The sequence below is a fragment of the Delphinapterus leucas genome, chromosome 13 (genome assembly GCF_059928025.1).
Source record: "Delphinapterus leucas isolate spDelLeu-1000000601 "Yukka" chromosome 13, BTC_Dleu_Yukka2, whole genome shotgun sequence".
In the NCBI taxonomy this organism is placed as follows: domain Eukaryota; kingdom Metazoa; phylum Chordata; class Mammalia; order Artiodactyla; family Monodontidae; genus Delphinapterus; species Delphinapterus leucas.
In genome coordinates this window covers 58,777,703-58,796,322 of record NC_143141.1, presented here as the reverse complement: position 1 = coordinate 58,796,322, position 18,620 = coordinate 58,777,703, and the positions used below count along the sequence as shown (strand labels likewise).

At 35.3% G+C, this 18,620-nt stretch overlaps 1 protein-coding gene across 3 annotated transcripts in view; it reads right to left on the bottom strand.

Annotated features, from left to right (window-relative positions):
• LRPPRC (leucine rich pentatricopeptide repeat containing) overlaps positions 1-18,620 on the bottom strand; it is a 104,034-nt gene that overhangs the window by 56,932 nt on the left and 28,482 nt on the right. For all 3 annotated transcript variants that reach the window (XM_089922357.1, XM_022573946.3, XM_089922358.1), the window contains exons 12-16: positions 16,682-16,800; positions 14,630-14,723; positions 11,469-11,535; positions 2,469-2,496; positions 655-712 (exon numbers count right to left, since the gene is read on the bottom strand). In XM_089922357.1, the coding sequence (XP_089778483.1) occupies positions 655-712; positions 2,469-2,496; positions 11,469-11,535; positions 14,630-14,723; positions 16,682-16,800 (366 nt within the window). The remainder of the gene's footprint in view (positions 1-654; positions 713-2,468; positions 2,497-11,468; positions 11,536-14,629; positions 14,724-16,681; positions 16,801-18,620) is intronic.

Here is an 18,620-nt window from a genome sequence, read left to right as displayed (position 1 = left end):
AATTTTAATAAGCAGATACAGTAATCCTGTGGAGAGCTGCCTATTAGCCAATGAAAAACTGAGATTAACAAAGATGCTTTGTAACAACAGTAATTTTCCTATGCATTCAAGCATAAAATGTATAGGGCCATGTGTTAATACCTAGAATAGAAAAATACGAACTTTTCAAGAAGGGTACCTTCTTACAGAAACCCATATATTCTAGGCTTTATTATGTGAAAACAAAAATCATTAAATGTCAAATAATATATTTTAGTAGTTTGTTTAAAATAATAAATTATATTTAAGTGGAAAAATCTACAAGACCGCTTTACTATTTTATATGTTTGATTATACTGGCAAAACATTAAAATCACATAAACACTAAGGATTACTAATTTTTAAGCCTATTTTGATTGATTCTATAAGAAGCATTTCCTCAATATCTAAAAAAAAAAGCCCTCCCAACCCTCCCTTTAAAAAAACAATTATGATAAAACCAAACACCTCATAGATCTCAAAATGTTGTGGTTATCAATATAAAGATTTATAACCAAATGTTTTCAAATTTCACTTTCAAAAAGAAAATGTTTACTGCTGTAATCCTTCTAGTCCATCATTACACAGAAGAATGGATTTGTGGATAAGTTACAATCATCGAAATTGAAACGCTACCCGTTGGTCCTGGAGGCTCCTGGCAATAACGTCCATCCTTGTACAACAGTTCTGTTATCTGGTAAGACAGGAAATGCATACATTGCAGCAAGAGAAGCAAACAAGAACAAATACAATCTGAAATTGAATTCTTGAAATAATAAAGCCTCTCCCCAGTAAGGTGTTATTCTGTATCATAGTAATTCAACACCATCCCCACCTGCCAAGGAGATTGTTTCGTTTTTAAATAATAGGCTTGTCTTTTAAAAACAAAAACAAAACAAATCCATGTTGAAGGAAAATTGCAATGTTTCATGAAATGTCACTAAGAAAGCCTCTAAACTGATCTTTTATATACTGTTTTAAATAAACTGTTATAACAGGAAATATCTTATAGAAATTATCAACCAATGTTATTTGTCATTGTATTGTTTTTGGTCTTGTTGAAATTGGTCCAGTTTCCTCCTTTTAAGTGTAGTTTTACAGAAATAAGAAAGTAAAATTCCCTGAACCACTAAATAACTTTTTTTTAAAGTTTTTCAACATCTTCCCGGTCATTTTAATGGCATTAAAACAAAAGGGGGTTGAAAGTTCTAACATGTTTGTTCTCATTGATTCTTATCAACCAAATACACAAAAACTAAAGACTTACTCATCAACATTAATTCTGCCCACAAAATTTCAATTTAAAAAATTCAAATATATATTTTATGATGAAAACGATTACAAAACCTACATACAGTACTGACATCTAACTTTTGATCACAGTACTTGACTATATATCCACAGGCAGAAGATAATAAGAAAGGAACATCGTTTTCTGAAGTGATATGAGTTAGGAATTCTGAATTACCTCATGTGTATACTAAGATTGAACTTATTTGTTCTTTAAATAGTGCCCAGCACATACCATAAGTATTAACAACTCAAACTACAGCAGCTTCTTCAACTATTTATTTTCTAATATGGAAAATAAGGCAAAACTGACCATACCCCACTTCACTCCACCATAAAATCATGCTGCTGTTAATAGCAATTCAAAGGTTAAGGTAGAAACTGTTCAAAAGCAAAGCAAAACAATCCTTACCTACAAACTGTTTTTTAACCAACACAGACATGCGTAGAAGGTAGACAATAAATTCTACCAGAAGCTGTAGCCATACATCAGACATGACAGCCAAATTTAACACCACATTTTGAACAAAGACTCATTTAATAAACCAATGAAAAATCTTTCTAGTCAAAAAATTAGTTCTAAATATAAATATCTCAACCATATAACTGACTATATAGTTTGAATGGCAGTTTAAATAATACTAAAAACAGAACTGAATGAAAATAAGATTTTAAAAATTATTTAAATTGGGAATTCCAATCAATAATGTGCATTCTGATTTTATTAAGCTACAAATATTCTTGTAATTCAGCATAAGGATCATTGTACTTCCTGCATAAAAGCACTTAACTTCTTAAAAAGATAACAGTTTAAAATTTATTTGTATATCATTCATATATAGATATACATATAGATACACAAACATATACAAACATGCATATATTTTTAAAAATAATTATCAAATCTGTATGGTTACTGCAATAACGTTAACAGTTGTTTTTTGGAAAAGTTGAAAACCTTATGAAGAATTTAGGACAAAGTAAAGGATCACTTCAATAATAAATTTCATGCTCCAGGAAAGCAGTTTTAAAACTAAAACGACCAACCTGAAGATTCTAAATTCACTTAATTTATAATGATACATGACAAATATATGAAGCTATTATAACTTTTGCTTTTTATATACCATGTTATGATTTGCAATATTAGGAATACTTACCTTGCTCCAAAGATTTATATTCATAGACCTGCAGGGGGCAGCAAAGGATTAAAAATAAACCCAAAAGTTTAAGAAACATTTTTAAGTTAAAAGACACTAGCAATTATTATATGCAATGCATACAGATCAAAGCCCTAAAAAATGTAAGTAAATAAGTGTTTCCAAAATCAAGGTGAATTTTCAAGCCAAGGTAATTTAGAAAGATTGACTCTCATTTACTTTGAACCCTCAAAATAAGATTTACTGATTCTTGCTCTTGCTCTGATTCAAGAACAAGAATCAGTAAATCTTGGGGTCCCAGTTTGATGGAGCAGGATATTTGCATGGTCTCAAAGTGTCTACCCAAGACTGCTTATTACTTGTAATGGTAAAGACAGCAACCACATAATGGAGAAATCGAACCAATATCTTCACTGAGTGATCAAAATTAATACCACTAATGAAATGCTGATGGACACATTTTATTTTTAATTTTGTTTTTTTTTTTGCGGTACGTGGGCCTCTCACTGTTGTGGCCTCTCCCGTTGCGGAGCACAGGCTCCAGACGCGCAGGCTCAGCGGCCATGGCTCACAGGCCCAGCCGCTCTGCGGCATGTGGGATCTTCCCGGACCGGGGCACGAACCCATGTCCCCTGCATTGGCAGGCGGACTCTCAACCACTGCACCACCAGGGAAGCCCTGATGGACACATTTTAGATTTAATTCCCTGAGAAGGACAGAACATCACTCCTGTGGTATTCCAATCAGGGATGTAACATGAAACTAATCATGGGGAACCATGAGGAACATTCTAGAAAATAACCAGCCTGTATTCTCCAAAACTACTAATGTCATAAACGACAAAGCCTGAAGAACTGTTCCAGATCGGAGAAAATTAAAGAGAAAAGACAACTAACATCCATCCCTGAACTGGATTCTGTTCTGTTCTGGAGGACAAAAAAAAAATGAGCGAGAAAGAGAAAATAATTGATAAAACTGGTAATATGAGCTATATTAGATAAAAATATTCCATCAACGTTAAATTTCCTGAATTTGTCAACTGTGATACAGTTGTGTTAAGGGAACATCCTTGTTCTGTAGAATTATATACTGACATATTTAAGGATAAAGGGTCATGACATATGCAACCTAAGCCCAAATAGTTCCAAAAAATTAAAATTTATATATACATGCATGTATAAATAGATGGAAAGAATGTATAATGATAATGTCAAAAAATGCTAAAAGTTAAATAAATGCGATATATAAAAGTTCTCTGTACTACTCTTGTAATGTTCTATAAATGTGATATTATTTCAGGAAAGCAAAAAGAACGGCTCACCCAAATTCTGACTGTTTAAATGAAAAATCATTTACAAAACTGGGTAACCAATGAACCCTAGTCTTATGCTATTTAAGCTTTGTAAACTTAATGTCTATAAGCTTTGTATATTTAAGTCAAACACAGAATCTACTTTAAAGGGACTAGTTACATTTTAATGATAATTTTACAATGCGAATATGATTTATATATTTATTATAATTATGTATATTATACTTAACATTGTAAAATACCCACAAAACTTACAGGCCTTTTAAAAAATTCATAGCTCTCTTTAAACTTGAGGTTGGGTAGTTTAGGGTGGACTGTTTTGGTATAGTGAGTTAATAAGGCACTTATTTCAACTTTAAAAACATTCAGAATGAATTACTGACACACGTGACTACTTGGATGGATTTCAGGGACACTACGCCGAGTGAAAAAAGGCCAATCTCAAAATATGATACACTCTATGAGTCCAGTTATATAACCTTTGCAAACTAAAATTATAAAAATTGAGAACAAATTAGTGGCTGCCATAGGTTAGGGATGGTGGATGGGAGATAAAGAGGTACTGGGGGCAGGGGGTAATTTGTAGTGATGGCATAGTTCTGTATCTTCATTCCAGTAATGGCTACACGAATCTATACGTGTGATAAAATGAGATGTAACCATTGGGGGAAAATGGATGGAGAGTATACAGGCCCTTTGTGTCCTATCTTTGCAACTTCCATGACTCCATAAGTACTTCAAAACAAAAAATAAAAACATGTTCCATGCCCCTCTAGAATCCTCTGCCTTATGATAAAAACCATCCCTCCTACTAAAGCACATTAAGGAAAAGTTTTGAAAAAGATGAAATCTTATTCGTAAGTGGGGGAAAAAAATGTTTACGAAGCCCTGCATTTAACAGTGTTTCTTCCAGTTTTGGAAAAAACTCTTTGAGTAATCAGTTAGCAGAAGACATGATAAACTGACCTAAAAATTGTATCTCTAGGCTGAAGTGGAAGACAATCTCTCAACTGTTACAAGAAAGTTTTTCAACTCATCCATCCACTGATTACAGAGCAGCCTCCTCTGACTACCTGACACTTCCATATGTTTAAAAAAAAAAAATTTTTTTTTTGGGCCAAATAGTAAGTGAAAGAAGAGTGAGCACTCAAAATATGAAGATATGGACTTCCCTGGCGGTCCAGCAGGTAAGACTCCACGCTCCCAATGCAGGGGGCCCGGGTTCGATCCCTGGTCAGGGAACTAGATACCACATGCATGCCACTACTAAGAAGCCCACATGCCACTACTAAGAAGCCCGCATGCCGCAACTAAGAAGTCCGCACGCCGCAACTAAAGATCCCTCATGCCGCAAAGAAGATCCTGCATGCTGCAACTAAGACCTGGCACAGCCAAAATAAATTAATTAGTTAAAAAAAAAGAAGATAAAATGCTGTGCAGTGAAGAATAAGATACACTAAAAATCTATATTGATAAAAAAAATCAGTCATCTTTTTTGGTTAGGCTAGAATCCGCTTTAATTCCAAGAAATCTGAACCTGTAGATAGATGCTTACTACACCTAAGGAATTGGGGTAGGGGGTGGTGGTGCTGGGGAGGAAGGTGGGAATAAGGGGAGTAGGGAAATCAGCTTGCAAGGACTTGAGAAGCCAGTGCCCAAAAGTGCACAATATTAAGTGGCAAGATTTGCAGTGGTTTGTCATCTGTCCTGTACCATGGACCCCTTTGGGACTTCAGTGAATTCATTTTCTCAATTACTGTTAGTTTTGTCAGGTGTGATAACATTACAGTGGTTGTTTTATTTAAAGTAAGTTCTGAGGTATATACAAGACAGAATGACAAGAGGTCCATAATTTTAAACAGTCTAGGGGAAAAAAGGGGGGTGGGGGTGGGGAAGGAATAAATGAAACAAGACTGCCCAAATCTTAACTGTTGAAGCTGGGCAGTGGCTACTTTGGAGTTCTACTTTCGTGAATGATTGAAAGCTCCATAATGAAAAATAAACACATACCATCTCTGGTCTAAATTTTACATCTCTATTCTAACTCTCATCATTAATAAACTGGGCTTTCTTTTTAAGAAAAGCTACTTTAATCATATCTTTCATCAAACATCAACTTAATGTAGAACAAAAAATATCCCTAAGACAGTAAATTGCCATCAAACCTGGCATGAAGTACCTAGGGAAGGCATAGAGGCAAACTTTCAAAATTGTACATATATCTAAAATAACTGAAAATGACTAAAAGCACTACCTTGAATGTGAAGCTTCATGACAGATGGCACAGGTCCAGAAAAAACAAACTAAAAAACCCCACACAGAATCTTTTCAACTAAGCTGTGTGAAGGATAGTTAACACTTCTTCATCACACACTCAATCCGTGCAATCTGGCTTCTGGCCCCAAACCTCCACTGAAAGTACTCTTACTATTACCACTAATCTCAATTCAAAATTCAACTAACACCTTCTGGTCCCCTTTGACTAAGTTTTGAGATTTGTGTTGTTGATCATTCCCTGCCAGTCTTCCAGTGATGCTACTCAATCTGTTTCAGAAATTCTCCTTCCCTAGGTGCTCCTTAAAAACAATCCTCTGTACTAGGTTCCAAGTGCATTTTATTTTTTAATTTTTAAGACAATCCTGCAAGCAGGCATTTAAATTCACAGAAGAAGAAACAGACTCAGAAAGGCTAAGTTTAGAATTATCTTCACCGGAAGTTCCACAGGCACCTAAAAGGATCCCACGAATTGTTGATTATCTCTTGCTGTTGTCCTATTCCCCCACCTACCCTTACCAGTACCCTTTTCTCCCCGCTTCAAATATCCAGTCAGTCTTAACCTTCATTATGTCAATCTTTCAGCGGCTGAAAGCCATGACTCAAGGTCTAAACTTCATAACTTAGAATGAGAGCAATTGTGAAGAGCCCCAGGCTACCACTTTGGCTTTATTTCTTGCCATTATTTCATGGGCAACCATTATGTCAATCTATCATCAGGTTCCCAAATGCACTGTTCTCTCAGCTTCAATGCCTTTGCCTGGAATGCCCTTCCTTCCCCTGGGCAAATGCTTATTCATCCTTTAACCTCAGTTCAGCACCTTCTCTACACATCTTGCCCTGACCCATTCTTCCCCTAAGCTTGGCAGAAAGAGACAGTGATTCAGTTATATATACATATATATATATATATTCTTTTTCATTATGGTTTATTACAGGATATTGAATATAGTTCCCTGTGCTATACAGTAGGACCTGTCGTTTATCTCTTTTATATATAGTAGTTTGCATCTGCTAATCCTAAACTCCTAATTTATTCCTCCACCCATTTCACCTTCGGTAACCATAAGTTTGTGTTCTGTGGCTGTGAGTGTTTCTGTTTTGTAAATAAGTTCACTCGTATCATATTTTAGATTCCACATAAAAGTGATATATGACATTTGTCTTTCTGACTTACTTCACTTAGCATGATAATCTCTAGGTCTCTCCATGTTGCAGCAAATGGCATTGTTTCATTCTTTTTATGGCTGAATGTATTCCATTGTGTGTGTGTGTGTGTGTGTGTGCATGTGTACACACCACATCTTCTTTATCCATTCAGATAGTATCTTCTCCTCTATATATTCATAATTATCAAGATAGTTTGCAGTTGCTTTCCTATTTTCTGGTACCTAGTTAACAAGTTGGGGGCAAGAAGATTCTTATTCATTCCTGAATTACCTATTACCTCACAGTCCCAGCCCTTAACACACGCTAAGAGCTAATACTTCCTGAGTACTCACAAACTGTACCTCATGAAGTACTTCCCTTCTCCTTGTAAAAATGTCATGAGTGGGAGCCTCACTGGCTGACTGAAAAGAGGAACTTAACACCTGGCACTTAACTTGGTTGACTGTGACAGGGCTAGTGTCAGAAACTTGATGTTTTTCAACATGTGAAAGGCAGCTCTGCTCCAATGGTAGATTCCCACTTGTCAAGTTCAAACTCTTGCCATTGGGTCAGAAAAATGTCTCCTTATATCACACAGAACTCTTTATCTATGGACTACAAAGACTTAAGTGCCTCCAAGCCAATTCTCAAACATTTCTCTTTTTGGTATTTGCCAACCAAATTTTGAACTATCTTCAGCGACATTTTGTCTCTTAGAAGTGACTCAATATTTCTGGGGTGGAGTTTTCACTAATATACAAAATGTACACTGCCTTCCTTCTCATTTGAACTTTGTTCAGCTGGAACTATTGTTAAGAGGAAAGGAAATCTTATTCATACTAAACATATTCTTGCCCTGGATTTGACAGAAGAATTCACTAACTTTACCAGAGTAACTGCCTTTTCAAATACTTTAAAATAGCTTTATTTTTTTAAAAAAAATTTTAAAGTAAAAATTCCCTAATAACCTTGAATAATCTCATCCTAACTAATAGCAATACTGAATTTTAAACATTTTATATAGGTGACTTCGCCTCTATAGGCTACCAGTTTGGTTTATACACTGGGAAACTTCGGGAAGGCATGACACTTAATTGGTATTCAATGACCATCTCCTGAGCTTATCAATTTACAGAAATACTAGCTTGCCACTTAAACACCACTCTCAGAATATATGAAGAAAATAGTGTTGGTCTTTCAAAAATATTGTGGGATAGCATAAAAAATTAATCTGGGCCCAAATAGGTTACAGAACACATGGGAGGAACTACTGCCTCTTGGACCATGGATCTACCACTATTAGGCAGGTAATACTAAAGGCAGATAACTCTTACAAAAATTGCATTCCAATACCGAAATGCACATCCAAGTTTCCCTTAGAATTAGCTAAAGTGACTATGCTATCTCATTTAATGTTTTATAACTTATTTCTGATAACTATGAATAATTTTTTCTGGTAACTTTAAGTGAATCTCTTATGGGCTAATCCTTATAGGAGCTGCAGGAGTCTACTGGCAATACCAATCAGTTTGGTTTTCAGAACAGCTTTCAGTCACTCAGCCAATTCTAAAGTTGCCAGAAGAGTACAACAGGACCCTGAGAAGCATGTGATAGGTGACTGTTTCAAAAGCTGTACTGAATGTACTGACAAAGGGGTTTGAAAATATATATACTATTTGGCTCAGCATCATATGAAAGAATAGAAGCTACATTAATGCCAAGATAATGGACTGTAATGACTATGTTTTGAATTTTTAATTGTTTTGGGGGTGGGAGGAAAAGAAAGAAATTACCTCTGGTCAAATACTTCAAATTTTGCACATTCTTATGATTAATGCCAAATTACCACAACCTGAAACCTTTCAGTATCTACAATAAGAAATTCATCAACATAATACAGTTTTAGAACCTACAGATTTAAAATATTTCTCTGGAAGGGACTAATTAAAACTTGATTTTATAGGGCAGACTATCAGAGCAGAGAGACCTTGACAAATACAGAGCCCTGGAGAACTGCAGAGGGTTGTCCTCAGGCTTCAGCTAAGTACTGATAAGCACGTTCGAGTGAAGAAACAATCTGAAGTCCAGGAAACTACCTGAGAACTTTCCAGAAGCTCAAAAAAAGACAATTCCCAGAACCCACACATGGAATTGGAATAGTTCACATTCCTAATAATCTTAAAATACATGGGCTAGCAGATAGAATTATCAGTATCAGGAGGATACTACCTTAATAGTAGGGCTTGACTACTTTAGTGGGAATAATCCTAGACTAAAAGCTGCTCTAGGACTTCCCTGGTGGCGCAGTGGTTGAAAGCCCGCCTGCCGATGCAGGGGATGCAGGTTCGTGCCCCAGTCCGGGAAGATCCCACATGCCACGGAGCGGCTGGGACCGTGTGCCATGGCCACTGGGCCTGCGCGTCCGGAGCCTGTGCTCCACAGCGGAAGAGGCCGCGGCAGTGAGAGGCCCGCGTACCGCAAAAAAAAAAAAAAAAAAAAGTGTAGGATTTGTGAAATATAACAACTGCCTTTCAAACTGACTAAGAAAAATAATAAAGGTAAAGAAGGAAATACCCATCATCTGGAAGTTTATATGAAAAACTTTTTTTCAAGTCTTTTGTCAAGGACAATTATATGAAAAGTCACTATATTTCACTTCATAATGCATTATGGGTTCTTGTTTTAAAATTTGGCTCTACTAGCATTTTTATCTACTTGATTATGTGTTCTGTATTTTTCAAACTTTATAGGCACAGACCTTGGTTTTTTTTTTTCTTAACTTCAGGAAAACAGCAATTATTTACATCTATGTAGGTGTATGAGAGGAGTGGAACTGCACTGGCTAAATAAAGAATGGCAACAAGAATCCCTCCTACTTGTTCCATCTCTTCTTGCCTGCAATGGAGGTTCCGGAGATGTCAACAGAAAACCTAGTGCTTCCATCAACAAACAGTCTAAAAATTACTGGGATCAATATCAGAAGTCATTAACATTATAAACAAAGAAAGAATGATAATATTAGAAACTTATCCTTTTGCAACCACCTCTGCTAACACCTGATTCAACAAGGACCAATGGCTACTATCACCACTGAGTGAAAGGTGCTAGGAAACAGGGTAGACACACTATCTCAAAGTATCACCCCACAGACGCCTTACTAATTACAAAGGAGATGAGGTTCCTTTGCAAGGAAGAGAAGTGGGGGCCACCAATGTAAGCAAATGATCAAAATTAGCTGATGGCACCAAAGTTAGACACCTGACATTATATTCCTTAAGAACTGCCAATCACCTATGAAATATACTTGCTAAAAATGTTCAATCTGAGTCTGATCGTGAGGGAAAAACTAGGTAAACACAAAATATGAGAGGGACATTCTATAGAGGAAGAAGCCTCGACTCTTTCCCCACCACCACCAAAAAAGTAAGGAATTGTTTTTAAGAGAATAAAGAGATAGCAATCAAATACCATGCATGAACTTAACTGAATCCTCAAAAAGTAAAACAGCTGTAAAAGAATTTTAGAACAGCTGGGACAATCTTAACACAATGTATATTAGCTGATATTATAGTATTGTTAATTTTTAGGAGTGATACTGGTATTGTGATTACATAGATGACCTTATTCTTAAGAGAGATATATTGAAGGATCCAGTATCATGATGTCTACAACTTCAAGGAGTTCAGCAAAAAAGGAGAAAAAGTGTATATATGTATATGCATATGTCCATAGGTATATATTATAGAAAAAGTGTATGAGAGAGAAAGCAAGTCAATATGGCAAAATATCAACAATTGGTGAATCTACATAAAGGGTATGTATTTCCTTTACCACTCAACTTGTCTTTATGTTTGTATATTTTCAAAACAACAAAATTGGGAAAAAAGGTCATTAACATTCCCTGAGCACACCGAGGAGGAGAGTAGTATTACACTGAATAAAATTCCTCTTGTAATTAAATGCTCAAAGTATAAATCAAATATACATGCAAATTTGTCTGTAACTCCAACTCGCCATATTCAAAGAGTGCTTTCTTTTTTTGAAACAAGACCTCTACCAAATCAGTATGAATTTCTTGGAATAGATGATAAAAAAAGGCAGCCTAAACTCACAACTACTTAGTAGGAAGAATAAAATAGATAAGGTTATTTCAGGTAACTAGTATACTGGAAGATAAGAATATCTGTTTCTTTCCTCACACAGTAGGTCAAAAAGGAGAAATCAGTCTATATTCAGGCAAAGATTATATAAGGTGATCATCTTACCTCCTAAAGCCTAGAATTAGGCTGCCTCTCAATGAAGCAAATGAGAAGGGCAATGTATTTGATTCCACTGCAAAAGAAAATAATCATCATAAAACCCCAGACCAAAACCAAAAACTTAAATTATCAATTTATTTGAAAGCACATTTATACCAACACCTTTCAATTTTCATCTGGGAAATATTATTTTTAAAATGTTAAAGTTTGCATACAAAGTTAATTAGAAATTGCAGAAATATATACTGGCAATATAAGCTATCCTTTTAAAACACTTTACTTCATTTACATAAATCTATACAACTAATGAATTTATAAATATTCTTTTCTATAAATGGCAATTAACTAATCTACCAGCGTACTCAAAGTCAGTCTGGTACACATACCAAGGCTGTATGTTACTGGACAACATGGCACTATGAAGGGAGAGACTGTAACTACCCTTTAAAGACAGAAAATGAGGGGGAAAAGTTCTTTTCTGAGAGTGTTGTTGGATTCTGTTGAACCACTCACACTTCCTCATTCTATTTTCCACATGATCTATGACCTGCATTCATGCAAGAGTGACAACCTACAGTCATAATAACCTCTTTACCTCTGTTATGTAACTGATTTATACTGATCTTTCACTTTTCTGATGATTTGTTTGCTCTACTATTCATTTTGGTATTTATACAGCCTTGTATGTTTCAATGCTGACATTCTAAGCCTGATTTGCCTTAGTATAAGAATCAGGCCTTAATGCATAAGACCTGGTTCTCCACATAACCCTTGCCATAATTATCTTGGGACAGAATCACAGTAGGCATATCCTGAATTTATTTTTCCCTGTCACTATATTAAAATAGTGCCATGTTATAAGTAATTGTTTTAATCTTTTCTGTATATATGCAAAGCAGCTACTGAATGATTCAAGAGGGATGGAATTAGATAGGAACTCATAATGGAGGCAAATTCTGAAGATAGAATTAATAAATACAGTTTAGGTAAAGATTAAGATAGCTGGTTAACTTAAAAAAAAACTCATGGGAAAAATCACAGTAGGTTTTAAGATTTGCTCATCTCCCTAAATATGAATAAAAATTTAACCCGCACACACAAGGAGAAATACTTTAGACTGTTAGATCCCTTGAACAGGAAGCATAAGTTTCTCAGTGGTTTCATGTGGCATTTAAAACTCTAAAAATCGTCTCTGAAATGAGCTGTATTTAGTCACTCAGGAATTTTAAAGTGGATACACCACATGCTTTTCGGTAACCTTTAATTTTGCTTGATCAAATTAATTTCCATGCCTATAAAATCAAGTGGGAAAATGTTTCTTACTACTCCACAAACTTGATCAAAATAAGCCATTTAATAAGTCAGGGGTATGGAATGTACAGCATGGTGACTACAGTTAATAATACTATATTTCATATGTGAAAGTTGTTGAGAGAGCAGATCTTTGAAATCCTCATCACAAGAAAAAAAAATTTTTGTAACCACGTATGTGGACGAATATTAACCAGACTTACTGTCGTGACCACTTTGCAATATACACAAATACTGAATCATTATGTTGTACACCTGAAACTAATATAATATTGTATATCAATTATACCTCAATTTAAAAAAAAAAGACAAGCCATTTACTTTTCTCTACTATCTGCCATTCCTTGTAGTAACCAAAAGTGCCTATCTATAAGCAGCCTACGGGGAATACCAGCAATTACAGAACTGCTCTTCAAAGATCTATAACTCAAAGGGTGAGGAAGCTGAAATCTTCTTTAGTCTTTAAGTTCATGGCATTTTTCTTTTTCACATTTAATAAACAACCTCTTGGAAACTTATTTCTAAACTATTCAAATTAGTATTTTACAGAATGTTATCAAGTTTTTATTCATTAAAACGGTGACCAGAAACATCTCAGCAAGCTGGAAGGCTGCTGACAAAAAGCATCTAGTTTCCTTAGCAACAAAGAAGTGTGAAAAATTTCAAGAGATTGACAATGAAGTGGAATGGATGGTATGATAAAGGAAAAAGGCAGCTCTCATGTATCCACGTTATGCACCTAGATTCCTCAGCTAATGCTTCTGTTTTCATCTTGTCAGTGTGGAAAATCTATATATTATACAGAATAGAAGGCAAAATCAATACTCTCAGATAGCAGCCAGCATTAATACTCAACCTTACACTCAAATAACTACACCTCTAACAGTCAACGCTTTCATACTGAACACTTCGCCTTTCCCTTTATAATAATACAATAAACTATTTTAAATAACTCAAACACAGATAATATATACCAGTAATCTGGTTTTAACAAAGCTTCCACTTACACAATTTGAATATACGTTAATAAAATCTTAACTTTTAACATTTCAGTGTGCTAGAAATTGATGTTTGTATATTTATTTTTAAATGATATCTTTCACAAGATATGAAACACTGTCAAGATAATGCCATAGATATGTTTAAAATTTAAAAATGTCTAATTTATTAAATTAAAACATAGTATAGTGGAAAAATAAGTTCATAAGATTAGATGATCTTGGTTCTGACTCAGTCACTAACTTTGGGCAAATCATGTAACATCTCTCTGCCTTTCTTCATCTATCAATGGAGGAAGTTTATTAACATGTGATGAACGTTGTAAAGCACCCTATCATTTATAAGTGTTTGGAAACATTTACTGTGTTTTTAATAATGAGGACTGGGAGATGGCTTCGTGTAACTTAGGGCCATAACAGGCATTAGTTTAGAAAACACTTTCAAAAACAAGATCTCATATGGTTCTCACAACTCCCACAAGGTAGACAGATAGGCAATACTATCCCATTTCATAAAATTGAAAGAAAAGAACAATATGGGTATTTGTTTCAGGTCCTATAATCAGCAGCTAAATTATAAATATGGACCCAAGTCCTCTGGGTCCCCAGTCCAACCTAACACCATGTTATCTCCAAGGTCCTATTAACTTTAAAGTTACTTCCAAATTATCTACAAGTTAAACTCATAAACTATCTTATAAGGCTAACTTAAATAAAACATATAAAAACTTCCTTGCTTTTGAGGAAAATACTTTGAACTACCTGAGGCATGCAGTGAGGGCATGAACCACCCTGTATGCCCTCAAAAGTAACTGAAATTAACACCTGTCAAGCTTTCTTCTAATGTTGCATACTTACAAAATGATAAAATATAGTCTAAGTTTCCATTTACTGCTTCAATTCTCAATTCAGCTTGAGAAAATATACTATCTTCATGTAGACATCCATTTTCCTAGGGATAAAGCATATTTCAATGATAATACACCTCAGCTAAAAATATTTTGATATGTCATTCAAACTTCCTGTTTTCCCATTTCTTTATATGACCGTATTCTGATAATCCTTCATTTAAAATAGATCGTTTTCTAAAATAATGCAAATAAACTGAATAACCAAACTTCAGCAAAAGCTATGAGATACAGTCCCAACATCCCAAATTAAATGCTTATCTTCAAATTCATATAATCTGTTACCCTTAGAGTGTCTTCCTTCTAGGAAGAGTTTACTATTGAAGACATTAGAACAATTCTCTAATTAACAACAAAATAAAAATTGAATGAACTGATCTAAAATGATATTTTAAGACATATAATGAGGTAAAGATCAAATTTATTTTTATTTAACTTCAAATGGCTAATGATTTATCTCAACATCATATTTAATAATTTAAGTATATGGGCTGAAATTTAGCCAAACATGTTTACTGAACCACTTTACAATAATAGCACAATATTGAAAATTAACTAATCAATAATAAGAAATGAATTAAGATAAATTACAGTATATCCACACAATAAAACATCATACAAACATAAACAATCATTTGTGGAATTACATACTATAATGTAAAGGTGCCGTGAAAAAAGTAGGTTTTGGGGAAAAAGAACGTGGGAAAATTACTTTTTTAAATATATTTTTTAACAGTAAAATATGTATAGCACAGTGTCAAAATACACTGTTAAATACTCAGGGAAGAAAGGTAAAGACACTCAAGACATAAACTCTCCCTTGAAGAGGACTGTAATTATGAAATTATTTCAAGGAAAGAAAAGAACACTCTAACACAATATTAGAAATATAAAGGCATTATGTGACCACCTAGGAAACAGGTCTTCTGTTTTTTTGTTTCTGGGTTGTTTTTTTTTTGCGGTACACGGGCCTCTCACCGCTGTGGCCTCTCCCGTTGCGGAGCACAGGCTCCGGACGCGCAGGCTCAGCGGCCATGGCTCACGGGCCCAGCCGCTCCGCGGCATGTGGGATCCTCCCAGACCCGGGCACGAACCCGTGTCCCCTGCATCCGCAGACGGAGTCTCAACCACTGCGCCACCAGGGAAGCCCAGAAACAGGTCTTCTGAACAAAATATTTCTTACTAAAATGTGTGGTTCTCCGCCATGTTGTTCCTAATTGCATAGCACTTTATTCTGAAAATGGAAAGTGTAACCATTGCTGCCCCAGTACACTGGGTCAATTTTTCATATGCCCCTTTATAAATGCCTTACTTATTCTGGTGGGCACAGGAATTATCTGGCAGGAAAACAATGCTCTGGGGTCAAACAAAAGATTACTTACAAAAAAAAAAAAAAACAGAATAGTAAATATACTAAGAGTTTATTATGAAAATTCATATAGGAGTGAAAAGTAATATTCAAAAATGAAAGGTGCAGTTGCACTGTAGAGTGGGATTAAAGAGTGAAACTGTTTCATTTAAATTTTGTCTGATATTGACATACTGTCTTTTCAACACAGAAGAAAAATACTACTTCACCTTTATAAGACTTTTAAGTTTAGTAACTACAGATGCTAGACTTCCCTGGTGGTCCAGTGGGTAAGATTCCATACTCCCAATGCAGGGGGCCCAGGTTCGATCCCTGGTAGGGGAACTAGATCCCGTACGCATGCTGCAACTAAGAGTTCACATGCCACAACTAAGAAGCCTGAATGTCACAACTAAAGATCCCACATGCCACAACTAAGACCTGGTGCAGCCAAAATAAATAAATAAATATTAAAAAAAAAAAAAAACTACAGCTGTTACACTAACCAATATTTTTACAAAGCTTCAGAAAATTATATACCAACATAACCATTTTAGTCTCAGCTCAGTGACTTTTTTTTTCTTTGATTACCACAAAACATTAGGGAGGAAAAATGTTCTTCAATTATGAAATTAAAACCACACTTGCACTCACCTGCAAAATAGCACGAACTGACTTTACACTGTCAAAGCATGGAAACACGTAATTTATGTATGTCTCCTGATCAGGAGTTACTCCTATTTCATGCATTTCTTTGAGGACTTCAACTATACCTGTAAAATCAAATTTAGAAGCACAAAGATGAGGAACTTGGAATAAATTAACAAAAAATCAAAAAGTTCAGTTCATTTACTTTCTGAATTATAATGTAGGAAAAGTACTCAGCATTTTGTTTATCTGAAAGAGAAAGAACAACAGAACTGGATAATAAGATGATAAATGAAAAAATTTTATTGCTCCTTCCTTCATCTCTCCCTATTAATTCAGGAGAAAGTGCTAAGGAAATACCCTAGAAATTATAAGAAAAATGAAAACAAGCAAGATGCTTAGTAATTTCCAGTATCCCAATTGAACAGAGATCATAAAACAGCACTGCTATCACAGAGCAATATGGATCTACAAAATAAAACTTGACATGACTAAATACTGCAGAGAGAAGCGATTAGAGGAATGGGGTGAGAGGAAATCTTTCCAAGACAAAAGTGTTGTTTCGTTTTTTTTTTTTTTGCAGTACACGGGCCTCTCACTGTTGTGGCCTCTCCTGTTGCGGAGCACAGGCTCCGGACGCGCAGGCTCCGCGGCATGTGGGATCCTCCCAGACCGGGAGACGAACCCGTGTCCCCTGCATCGGCAGGCGGACTCTCAACCACTGTGCCACCAGGGAAGCCCTGCGCTCTTCTTCATATGCAAAGATTACTAAGCACCTGACAGGAGGACATAGCTGCTTTTCTTTTCTTTTTAGCTGCTTTTCAATTACTTGTAATAGTCTTCTGCTAATCTAATGTCCTCAATGTCCCTTCTGGCCAGTAATGACTGCTTTGTCTGATAAGACACTACAGAGAAGTGACAAAACAAAAACAGGTTTTGCAATTTAAAGAGACCTACCTTTCAACCCTGGTTCTTCCACTTAATGGCAGTGTAAATCTGAGCAAGTAACTCCACTTTTCTGAGCCATTTTCTTAGCTTACACACTAGAAATGGCAATATGCCAGAACCGTGCCTTCTAGACACTTTAACATGTACCTTTTGGCTTGATCCTTCTACCCACCATCCATGGATTAAGCAAGGCAATACGAGTCAAGGCACTCAATAAATAGAACAATTTTCTGACCTGTAAGAGTTCATGCCTATTGAATGGATAGAAGCAAAGTAACAAAAATTGTAAATATTACCCACAGGTATGGAAGAAATTCTGTGGTCTAGGCCTACAGGAAGATGGAGGACAACAGGAAAAACAGAACATACTGAACAAAAAGAACCGCAGTATTACAACTCAGTTTAGATCAATATATCAGGTTCATACTAACAAGACTTTCATTTCAGCCTACTGGGTGGGCAGGGAGAAGGGGGGTGTATACTTCTCTATTTAAATAAAGCTGGAAATGCCTTTAGAAGTCCAATAATCTGTATTTTAACAAAAGTGTTAAAGTAAGCGATTTCTTCAAGATCAGAGACGTGTCTTGAAAAAGAAACCTTGTCTCCTAATTGCTGGCAGGTGCTTGTAACACTACGAAACTGCAAAAACCTACACTTTTCCCTCCAATCAGAAGGATGTGGGATCAAGTCATTTTGCATACAGGAATGATAATACAGCTGCCTATTTACTTCTCAGGATGGTCATTAAAACTAAAAAAGTGTGAAACCCTAAAAATACTAAACAAATGTTAATAGTAACAGTGATTTAATTTTTTTAGCTGTCTTAAAATACTCTAATAATTTCTAAAATTTAGCATAAGGTAACTCTATTTCATTTTCTAATGTTTGAAAACAGGCCAACAAATTGATTGCAGATAGAAGATTCCTATTCCTATACAAACGCTTCCCCTCATCATCTATGCCTCAAATATATTTTATTCTCTTAATTCATTTTTCC